Raw genomic sequence first — 12,379 nt, forward strand, 5'->3', positions numbered from 1 at the left:
GACTTGGTAATTTGGGAGGAACCTCAGGAGGTCTCCGGTCCAACCTCCTGCTTCAAGCAGGGCCAGTGTTAGGACTTGACCAGGTTGCTCAGGGCTTTATCCTGGTAGGTCTTGAAAACCTCCAAGGACAGAGACTACAGAAGCACTATGAGCAACCTGCTCCAGTGGTGAACTTTCTGCATGGGGATAAGGATTTTTCCCTGTATCAAGTCAGAACTGTTTGTTTCATTTTGACCGTTGCCTTTTGTCCTGCCACAACTGTGAAGAACCTGGCTGCATCTTCTTGAGACGCTCCCTTGTAGGTGCTGGGGACTGCTGTAAGGTGCCCTGAAACCACCATTGCTCCAGACTGAACAAGCCCAGCTCCTTCAGGCACTCTTCACAGGGCAAGTCGTCCAGCCCTGATTATCTTGGTGGTCCTCCTCTGGCCATTTTTCTGCCTGTAATTAAATGTTTCTAAAATGTTAATGTATGAAGCTCTGCTTTTCTACTGCAAGATATATTCTTGGTTTCAAGACAGTACTGAGGAAAATATAATATGGCATTGCTGGTGCCTTTATTTAAGTTGATAAAACTCTCAGCTTTATTAGAAGTAATGTTGTGTTTATTGATTTCAGCAGATTTTCTTCATCTGTAAGGATGCCACAACATCCAAAATATAACCTTAAAAAACATTCACCACTTTGTAAAAGAGTTTGAAGATAATAAGAAAAGATCAGTAGTAACAACCTAAGATGATTTAAATTTAATTTGGGGGGAAGAAAAGTAGTATAAAAATTGTTTTCTGCACTGGCTTCACCTTTAATTGGTCATTGAAATGTTTGTTTTTTTCTATCTAATTTCAAGTCAGGTGGCAGTACTCCACTTTTGCTGCGCATAATATCAGCGTGTCTGCTCTGCCAACTATTCTCTCATCCCTGAAAATGTGAAATGTTTAATTATTCCCGAGGGCCATTTTTGATCAGGGTGATGATCAGTTTCTTACATTTGGCAAGTTCTCCCAGAAATCTGGCGCTTTCAGCTGAAAACTGCTGCACCTATCCAGTATCCCCTGCATGGCTGGATGGCTTTTGCATGTCCTTATAAAAGCATTGATGCTTGCTTTTGCAGAGAGCCCTGCCTTTTGGAAAACAAATATGTTTTGGAAAGAAAATTGCAGCTTATAAGGAAGCCTGGAAGTGTACTGTAAGACACTGAAGTGTTCTGTCTTGGGGGATTTTCTTAACACAGGATAGTGCTCTTATGCCCAAAAGAAACAGAATTTGTGGCATAGCCAGTTTTCTGAGCTCTTTGCTGCTCTTTGAATTCTATCCCTTGTCCTTTTCCTTGCTGGATTTCATTGTTACCTGTCTTCCTCTTGCAAGTATCAGTGTGGAAATTCGTTCTGCAATTTCAGAAACAGAAGTATAACACTGTAGTGACATCTTTTCTTCCAAAGTTATGCAGCAAATAACTAATCCTGCAGCTGATATTAGAGCTTTAAGTAAAGGTATTTTCACATTACAGAATACCTATTTTGGAGGAACTGCCTAGTCTTGGTATTCTTAATCAAAACTTGGGACTCTGAATTGGGTTTCTCTTTATCCAAGCTCAGTACTCCCTTGTGCTTCAAAGTTGGCAAATATACCCAAGGAATTAAAAATTAAGGGAAGTTTAGTACACTTAAAAGCCTGAATATTCTGATATTTATGGGATCCACTCTCTCTGCATCAAAATATGTAGTTTATGACCAAATATCTAGTTTGACTTATAGAAATCTACATACAGAAATAACCTTATCTCTGTAAATTACTGCTTTTACTTATCAGTGTATGTTGATACATGACGCAAATTTGGCACTCTTCTTCCGTTCAGCAATTTAGCCTACTAAACGTTAGTGTTGACAGGATTAATTGTGTTGCTAAAAGTGAATGGGCAGACTAACAAGGGTATACTTCACAAGTAACCTTTGATTTCCAGGGAATGGAAGAACAAATGTCCAGCTGGTTGTCAAATCACAAACATGGCTTTGCAAATGTCCTTAAATCTGTTGAGGATTATTGAGTTAGCACAAACTTCAGGTTTCAAAGTGTAATGCCTATTAAAACTTTGGAAGTGAAACCTGCTTTTTCTCACAATAATAGTTTGGTACTTCATAGAATTAAGTCTAAAATTTCAAAGTTAAAAGGGTTAAGACCTGTTCTACTAGTGAAGACAAAGAGGGGCACTCTGTTCATTTCCAAGGTTTGGTGTATCTGCATATCTTCAACAGCAGTGATTGTTTTCACTAGTAGTGCACAGCCAGCACTCTCATAACTGCTTGTTTTTTCAATTCATCTCTCCCTTCCTAAGACAAATATGGCCATTCTAGTCAGCTTTGGTTTCAATTTGTATTACTCATTCTAGCTGTTTTTTTGTTTGTTTATATGTTTTCTGTATGCTTCCAGTATAATAGTCTTTGTAACCACAGATGCTGCAAATTAGCATCGTAGATATCTGCCATAGGAAAGTGTTAGAAGGATTTTTGAAGTCTGTACTGTAGATTTTAAATATTTCATGTATTTATGTCAGTTTACACTACTTACTCAGGATTTGTCCCATAATTTAAATATATTCTTTAATATAACGAGCACCTATTTCTGAAAGATCTGAAGAAAAGGAAAGATTAAGAAGAAATTGAGGAGATCAGAGGGAGGGGGACACAGATAATGAAACAAACCTATTTGGGAACAGACTTCTTTTTTCTTCTTTTTCTTTCTTCTTCTTTCTTCTTGATCTTTTTACCTAGCACACTTGATCTACATTGGCATACTTCTGTTCAGATGTAAGAGAAACAAGACAGATGAATAAATAGGGTTGCCATGTTCAGTTAACTTTGTGTATCTGAGTCAAGACCAAGCAGAAGTGATGAGTCAAAATAAACTTCTGTGGTTTTCATTCTTTCCTTTCAAATGTAGATGAAAAAATAATTTGTACTGTTAAAAAACAGTTGTTTGTGTGTTGTTGGTTTTTTTTTTTTTAATTATTATTTTCCCAAAAAGTCAGTAAAAAAAAGTGAGGTAATACATAGGGCATTTGAAAGAATTCAGTTATTTCATGCTATTCAGTTCCTCTCTGACTGGTGGATTTGTAAGGAGTCTTTTTACTGCCAGGTGACATGTTATTGTTAGCCAACTCCTTTCATTTTTATTGCTTCAGGAGCTGTCTTTACCTTTCTTAATGACATTGTTATTTTATTTTTTATTCTTGGTCAGCTCCCATTTGTATTTCTAGTGTTCTAAGTATATATTTGCCATAAGTGAATCTTCTGGTTCTGAGCAAGCACATTCAAAAAGGCAATTCAGATGACTGACTGGAGACACAGCATTTACCTCTGCGTGTGCAACATCCTTTACCAAATTTTGTGTGTAAGATAAATGTTTCAGTTCCAGAACAAGATGAGTGATTGTAACTTTACAATTACACCATTATGCTTTAAGTATATGTTCAAGTATGGAAAATTTAAGGATGAAGTGAAATTGGTAAAGCAAGCTCACTATCAAGCCTACTCTTATACCTGCGATAGGCTTTATTTGATTTGAATTTGCACCTGAAAAGTTTCATTGGGACTTTTTGTGAAGACTCTAATGGGTAAGAATAGTATTTTTAAAAGTTGCACAGGCACCTGTTCTCCCACTGTTATTTCCTCTATTTCAATATTACTTCATTTCAAATTGCTAATGATAAGTAAATTGTCTATCATCTCCAAAATGCGATTAGCAGGACATTGCTTTTCCCAGTCAGAAATACATGCATTTTTCCCCTAGGTTGAGTGGCTGGTGTTCAGCACTCTCTAATCTTCCTGAACCAACCTCTCACCAGCTGAGGAAGTTTTGTCCCAGTGAGTGTGCTGAGTCAGTATGGGTGCTGAAGTCTTCATCAACTCCCCCAGCTTTTCAATGTCTGCTTATTGACTCCTTCAAACTCCCAAACGATTAGTTTTAGGGAAAACTGTGAAGATAAAGAACAGCATTTAGAATAGGTTGAACAACCGCCTTGTACAAAAACAGTGTTATCTGAATTTTCTATTATGCAATCACACTGCAGTTGGCTCCATTTTTTTCACTGTATTGCTTCCCATTCCCTTCTGTTCCACTGGCTTTCCTCTTCCCTATAACACCCATTCCTGAACTCACACACAATACAACAATTTGCCAGAGTTTGCAGTTTGTAATGACTGTTGTATAGGCAGTCACCTGACCTCTCAAAAAGAAGATCCAGTGCTCTTGAGAAGCCTTCTGGGTTAAGTGGTACCCCATGGAAAATATTAGAACTTTATGATGCACGAATAGCATTCTTATGTTAGTTGCACAGTGCACACTTCAGTGAAGAGTTTCAAATGTGTGTTTATACAACACAGTAATTTTTGTCTTTTCTTTTTTTCAGGTCATTGCCATAGTTATGGATATGTTTACAGATGTGGATATTTTTAGAGAAATTGTAGAAGCATCTACAAGAGGGATTGCAGTGTATCTCCTGCTTGATGAGTCAAACTTCAGTCACTTTCTGAAAATGACGGAGAAACAAGGCTGTCAAGTTCAGAGGCTCAGGGTAAGACTTCTTGTGTTCCTGTGCTTGAACATTTGCTAGTCATTCCTCTGCAACCCAAAGAAAAGACACTATTATTCAAAACCTCATTATCAAATACTGCTATATCAAATTAACTATGAAGTATAATCTGGTAAGCTCTCAGCAGGAACTTCTCTACAAATGTTATTCTCTTTAGAAAAGCTTTTATCCTTTTCGTGTGCCAAAACAAGAATATTTGATAAAGTTACATAATTTTTCCATATTATTTATAAAATATTTTTCCATTATTATCTCCTTAGGCATACTACAGGTTTGAAAAACTTTGCTTCCTATTGCTTTATGTTAAATTAACCTGCAAATAAAATCATAAAGCTTATGCAAATTGTTTGGAATAATAAATGGTATGCTTCATTTCATGATCTTTTTGTTAAATGTGATTACTATTAAAATGCATTAAAAGGACTGGGATTCTGTTTTAGTTTCTGTTTAGAAAGCACTTCTTATTATGTCTGTCTACAGCATACAGTATGAGTAGGCTTACTTTTATACATTACATATGTAATTTTGCCCTATGAGAAAGATAATTAAGAAAGGACTGATGTTTACATTTTTCACCCAATGTCCTGCACCACCCTCCTATATTAGGGAATAGAATGCTAACCATATGCTGCACTGACCTGACATAAATGCTTCATAAATACTTCTAGGTTTACTGTCACTGTAGATAGCTCTGAAAATGTTCCAAGCACAGTACCAGAGTTTCTCTGTAAAGCCTTAAACTCTTCCTTGGCTGAACTTCCATATAGCTCTATTTGCAATTCCTTGTTTCTTAACTAGTTGGGCCATGTTTACTCCTGGTAAAAATATCTCAGAAGCTCTTCTTACAAGCATGCATTTTAAGAACCCTGTCTGAAAAACAGATGGAGGTAGAGTGTTTTTGTGAGGATAAAGAAGGCTTTTTTCTTAAAGTTTTGGAACAAACCTGTATTTTATACAAAGTTTTGCTCTGGAGTGTTGACTTAGGCCCTTAAAAGCATTACCACACCACTTCCCATACTCATTTCTGGTGTGGGGGATTTGAGCATGTGGGATTGCCCTCTGGTGGCCTAATACACAAAGGTATGGGAATTTTTGAAAAGAAAATGTCACAAATATTGTGGGTCTGTAGACCTTGGTAGTAATTGCCCTCATAAAGTCAGTATTTGGCAATAGTTCCATACACTGGAACTTCAAACAGCATTGTTTCCTAATTACTTGGGTTAACTTTGCCATAAATGTTGCTAAAAACAGCATACATTTCTTTTTAATGGCATGAGTTTTATCCTGCCAATGTAAAAGAAATTAGGAGCATTTTTTTCAAGCTCTATCTTGAAAAATGTGGTAATATGCATTTTCAAACTGATTCTGTATAATATGTATCTATAGCTGTTTCTAACTCTTGGGGTTGATTTGGAGGTTTTCTTTTTACTGTGGTTTTATAGACCTACAGACATTTACACTGTAGTTGAAAGAACTCACATTACATACATAAGACTGGATTTGGTATGGATTTGGTATAGATTAGTGTGGGTTGGAGGGGTTTGGATTTGGCCTCTTTAGTGACATTATGTTTTATATGTTTCTGTCCTGTAATAATGGGAGAAACATTTTTAGGCTGAAAGGTTTACTTGGAATGCTTCAAGGTTTATCAGAAAATGAAAAATGTATGCCAAAGAGCTAAACAGTAATCCTGTTGTGTGCTGGGTTTCCAGTTCAGCTTGTAGTAAAACTCTTCAGGCTCCTCATCAAGGTGCTACTCCCCGTGACTGTTGCTCTAAAAATAAAAGCTTACTACTCTCACAGTAATTATCCTGTGTCTTTCTTCAGGATGAAGGGAAGCCACTGGTGACTGTGAAAGAGCAGTCAATACTTTGGCAAGGTTTCTGTCTCTTTTTTTCATTGCCTCAGTGCTTCATTGCCTTTTTGTGCTTTTGGCCCTCCTCTTCTATTCAGTGAAAGCAAGAAGAGGACAGATGTAAGGATGTATTTCTTTTTCCTCAAGATGTAGCAACAGCAGCACTGGCCTTGTTATTTTCTGGCATGATTTGGTTCGGTCTTGAGTATGGCAGACATTCTTCATCCTGTGCACTCATGGGGAGGAGTTACTCTCAAGCTTTTATGACTTAGTCAATATACTCACTGGCTCTTTATCTCTTCCTTTGAATCAGTAAAAATGAAATGCTGGCATGAGAGAGACTGTATTTTTGAATTCAGATTTACAATTCAGTGGTCTTCTGTATGGAAAAAAGAGGATTTATCTGTAAATAAATCTACATTAAATGTCTCATATGTAGTGCAAATCCATACCAGGGCATGTTTCCATCTTTTTTTGAAAGAGTATATACTGAAGGTATTGATAGACTATGTATTATGTGACTACGATGTGAATTCCATACAAAAGAATATGACACCTTGAATTTACGAGGAGCTTTTCCAGTCTCTTGTACAACATTTCTTCTCGTGGGTTGGTTTTTACTTAAAGTTCACCTTAACATCATCAGTGGAACTCAACTCAAATAAATAATTCCTTTCCTGTACTCTCCCATTTCTCTTTCCCCATTTTCAATTTAATTTATCTGTTTACTGACTGTCCTACATTTCCCCTATTAGCTAATGTATTTCTCTTTCTTTCTTTTCTCTATCTAAACTTATTTTTATTAACTTTGTAACCAGTCAGACTTGTTGTTTGGTCAGTAACTCCTTTTGACTGAAAGATGAAGAGTCAGTACAGATTATGACTTTTTTCAGGTACATTTTCAAAAAAATAATCACGATTTTTTTTCTAGAGATGTTTTTTTCTGCTGCTGACAGGTGCTGCAGCAAACCAGGAGATAGATTTGCACTGCAAAACGCAGCACTGAGACAGCAATCCCCAGTATCACCAGAATGCTTAAGTTGGATCTTCATTTTTGATTACAAACAATGAACCAATGTAGGAAATGCTGTTTAATACCCAAGAAGACAACCAAGTTCCTCGGCTGACGTCACATCTTAGTGTTCTATTTGATGAGTTGTGGCATGTGGCAGAGGCTCCGTACTCTGCAGAAACTTATTTTTACTTCTCTGGAAATTAAGAAGAGTCATCTTGCTACAGGATATATTGAAAGCAATTTGGCAGGAACTGTTTACTCCCTGATAGTCCTCTCAGTATTTATAACGAATGGGAGAAATGAGAAAATAGTACCAATAAAGAATTGACTTTACTTTCCTTTTGTGAAGTCTACTCCCAAATACATATGCTTAAATGCACAGGAGGAGCTGTTCATGAGAACTGATTGCATGCCATTTTATCTCTTTTATCTTTTACCAGTTTTATCAAAATCATCAAAAGTTTTCTAGTACTTCCAAGTCTAAGTCAAATTTGGTTATTAAATAGGTGTGCAGTGTCATATCAGTGAGCAAATTTCTGTCCTAAGGACCAGACTCCAGTGAAGTCATTGAGAATTTGACTTCAGTGGTCACTGAACCTGCTTAGAAGTCATGACAGAACCTAGCTGGAAAGCTGCTTTGCATTTGCACAGAAACTACTATCTACCAGTAAGGACAGAGGCCTAGGATAACAGATAATATTAGAAACAATGAACAGTATAAGAAATGCGACTTATTTTTCTTTAAAGCTGCTAGGCTAAGTATTAGATGGACATTCATTCTCTTCTTTATGCATATTCTTGACAGCAAGTACAGGGTGAGTAATTGAACACTGATAAAAACAGACTCTACAAATAAAAAGTGCTGAAATGAAATGTTTGAGACCAGTGTATTCACTGTACTTACCTATCACATTGGAGGTTTTTTACTGATGAAAATAAATGTTTAATGTTGAATTATACTTCCACATTTTAAATCGTGGTTATGTGGTTCTCTTGGGGAAGATAGTCAGTTGCACAGTCTTACATAAAAAGAGAAGTTAGAGCTTGTTTCCCGTTCATCATTTAGCTGTCATTTAATTGGATAGCCCTGATGGCCATTCTCAAACTGCAGCTCAGACATCCAGACACTGGATGTTTTAAACATCAGGAATGCAAACAGTCCCTGAGTCCTACAATCAGTTCTTGGAGGAGGGAGAAGATCCCGTTTTTGGCTTCACAAACCTCCTAAAGATAGTCCTCAATTAAATTATTCCTCCATACGTATCCATTAGCAGTCACTTTCAAAAACTGTTTACAGAACCAGACAAACTTTCCATTTGACTTGCTACAGCTGATCTCACAAACTTTTGTGTGTCCTCTCAGGATAGATTTCTCTCAAGGAATTCTTTCCTCTCAATTCCTTCTTTATGTGTGGATTTGTTTGTTCCAGATGCCCAGGATTTTCTCTCAAGATTCATAAGTGAATTATTGCTTTATCCACAGTGGTGCTGATTACTGATCACTTCTGTATTGATCAATGACATGTTATTGTTAGTGCTGTTATCATGGCAGTCCTGTAGCCTGAGGATAAAACCAAGTAGGAAGGAGAAGCCTAGAATTTCATAAAAAAATGGGGCTTGCGATTCAGTTATGTGTATACATGCACATAACTAATCTTAAGTGGAACACCTTGTTCTTTTATGTTCTCAAAAACAGTACGCATTTTGGGAGATTATTCAAAGGATGCATCCCTGACACCTAATTAGAGAGTTTGAAGTAAGTGAAGAATGCCAGATGAGCTGTGGAGGAAGAGGAAGTGTTACATGAGAACAGTGAGCGTGATCTCTGGCACATGCCTTCATAATGCCATGTTCCCATCTTTAAGTGGATGACATACTGAGACAGGGAAAGATTTGGCAGGATTAAGGAAGCAGGACAGAAATGCTGCAGGAGGAATAACACTGCAGAAGAGAAGGAAAACTCAAAATAACAGAGGAAAGAGTGACTAAGATATGGAAAAAAAAACACAGCAATTTAATGTGAATTATAATATTTTTTTGAGGGTTTAGAGCCTACTTGAAGTTATATTTTAACTTATGAGTACCTAAGGCAAAGTTTTTTTTTATCCAGCATGGTAATTTGAAAACCATTAGCTTTGCTTGTGCCTACAGCATTCCAGATTCCTAAATGATATTCTGTCCAATACCCATCAGGCCTTATCTCAGTAACACTTGATGGGTTCAGCTGGCATGTCGTTAGGTCAACATTATCTGTTATAGTTATTTGAAAATGTATAAGCTGAATCTCAAGCGATCATCAAATTATGACATAAATATAAATATAGTTTAACGTAAATATAAAGCTGACATACAAATGCAATTAAATAATTGATCTAAATGCTTAATCATTGAAGTAAATGCAAAATTCATAGCTAATTCACAATTTTAATTTATAGTGAATAAGGGCTTACTATTGTGATAATCTTTAGAGAAGTTCTTTTTTTTTTCTTCTTTTTAAGTAATTACTATCTATGCACTATTTAACTTCCCAAAAAACAAGCTTTTTATTTAACTACTTCTTTCTGCTAAAGTAGCTGGTGGGGAAAGAATAGTTTTCTTCACTGGAATTGGCTTGTTCAAAGTTCAACAGTACTGGAAAAGCAGGAAAAATGACTTTGTTCTTTTAGATTACAAGTTAAAACTCAAAGTGGTGAAAATGTGTAGGACTGTGGTGGTTTTACCCTGTTGGGCAGCTTAGTTCCAGCACAAGTCCTCTCTCACTCTTCATCCTCAAAGGGAAAGGGGAAGAAAATGCAATGGAAAGGGCTCAAGGGCTGAGATAAGGACATAGAGATCGCTCAACAATTATCATGGGCAAAACAGATTCAGCATAATGAGATTGATATAATTTATTGCCTATCACTAAGAGACTAGAACAGTGAGAAATAAAGGAAACTACAAACACCTCACCTCCCCTCCCATCTACCCTCTTCTACATCCTCTCCCTGAGAGGCACAGGGAAATGGGGAATGGGGGCTGCGGTCAGTCCCTAACGCTTCCTCTCCAACGCTCCTTCACGGTCATCCTCTGCTCCTGCTGCACGTGGGCTGCCCACAGGCAGCAGCTCTGTAAGAACTGCTCCCACACGGCTCCGTACCACGGGGTCCATCCCCCAGGAGCAAACTGCTCCAGCACGGGTCCCCCACGGGCGGCAGCTCCCCCCAGACCCCCTGCTCCTGCGTGGGCTCCTCTCCACGGGCTGCAGCTCCGGCCCGGGGCCTGCTCCTGCGGGGGCTCTCCATGGGCCGCAGCCTCCTCCAGGCCACATCCACCTGCTCCACCGGGGGCTCCTCCACGGGCTGCAGCGTGGAGATCTGCTCCGTGTGGGACCCCTGGGCTGCAGGGGGACAGCCTGCTCCACCAGGGGCCTCTCCACAGGCCGCAGGGGAACTGCTGCTGCCTGCCTGGAGCACCTCCTGCCCTCCTGCACTGACCTTGGGGGCTGCAGGGCTGGTTCTCACTCCTCACTCTCCCAGCTGCTGTTGTGCAGCAGTGTTTTTTTGTTGTTGTTTTGTTGTTGTTGTTTTTCTTGTTTTGTTTTGTGCTTTGTTTGTTTTTGTTTGTTTGTTTTTCACTTTCTTAAATCTGCTGACCCAGAGGCACAAACAACATTGCTTATTGTCTTGGCTCTGGCCAGCGGCAGGTCCCTGTGGAGCCGGCTGAAACTGGCCCTTATCTAACACGGGGCTGTTGCTGGACTCTTCTCACAGAAGCCACTCCTTCAGCCCCTTGCTACCAAAACCTTGTGACATTAACCCAATACATGTACACAGTGCAGGACAGTGAAAGGTGATTGAAGTTAGAGATGCAGTTAAAGAGAAAAAAATGTTAGCCTCCTCTGCAGTAATGCAGACTGGGTTGTTATTAATCATTTTTTAACTGTTTCTGAAAATAATCTAAGCAATCATCTATATTTTCACTGAACCCAAGTACTTTTAAATTTTACAGGACTACTAGATAACACCTATTTATTGAATCAACTTGATGCGGCAAATTAAGAGATAAACTCTATGTTTCTAGCACTTTTTTTAGGACATTTAGGTCACAAATTTTGTTTTTTTAATGCTGTCTTTATACATTTTAACTTAGTTGTATTTTTTGTTCAAACAGCTTGAAAAAATGCTGTGTTAAACCTCATCTTACAAAATTTAAAGAACTTGAATAGCTTGAGTCAAACTATAACTTGCCAACTCAGCAGTTCTTATGTGCAAGTTTTGCTTCTTTGAATTATTTGTCTTTAGATTAAAAAAAAAATTAAGACAAACAATGAAATATATAGGGTTTTGGAAAGGATGTGTTATTTGGAAATATCATTTCATATGGATTTCGTCTCAATTTTTGGAATTTTCTGTTTGGAGAGAGTTCAGTGGAATGTAGTAGAGACTACAGTTATAACTCCTGTAACCTGATTTTCTGCTGTACAGTCTGATCCATTCTACTTCATAAACAGATCTAATCATTCTCCTGTACCTGGACTTTGCAGAGCACACTTCTGCTGTGATTTTCTTCTTGTAGCAGCAGAATTTGGGGCAGAAATGAACCTTGGCAGTTAATGAATAGTCACAAGAAACAAGCTATTTGTCTGTATTCAGAAGTCTTATATTCCACTATTTCTGTGTATACAGTTTAGGCAACAATCATATAGATTCTGTTTTCTTACCGCCAATGCTAAATTACACATTTCACTCCCAACTGGAATACTTGTAAATTACCACAAATTAACATCACTAGAACACATATTGCAAGGCTAGAAACCACAGTAAATGTTGTGGTCATTCGCAGACGTATTCCAAGATCTTTTTATGTCTTATGAAGCATTTTGTATCCAACAGTTACAGGAGGTAGATGCTGTAGGTTGGTTTGCGTTGAACATAAATTTTCTTT

The 12,379-nt window shown here is 37.9% G+C and overlaps 1 protein-coding gene across 3 annotated transcripts in view; it reads left to right on the forward strand.

The window, feature by feature from the left end:
• The window catches only part of FAM83B (family with sequence similarity 83 member B), a 56,604-nt gene that overhangs the window by 32,047 nt on the left and 12,178 nt on the right, over positions 1-12,379 (forward strand). For all 3 annotated transcript variants that reach the window (XM_083832451.1, XM_083832449.1, XM_083832450.1), the window contains exon 3: positions 4,405-4,569. In XM_083832451.1, the coding sequence (XP_083688577.1) occupies positions 4,405-4,569 (165 nt within the window). The remainder of the gene's footprint in view (positions 1-4,404; positions 4,570-12,379) is intronic.

The sequence above is a fragment of the Anser anser genome (genome assembly GCF_964211835.1).
Source record: "Anser anser genome assembly, chromosome: 3".
Classification (NCBI taxonomy): Eukaryota; Metazoa; Chordata; class Aves; order Anseriformes; family Anatidae; genus Anser; species Anser anser.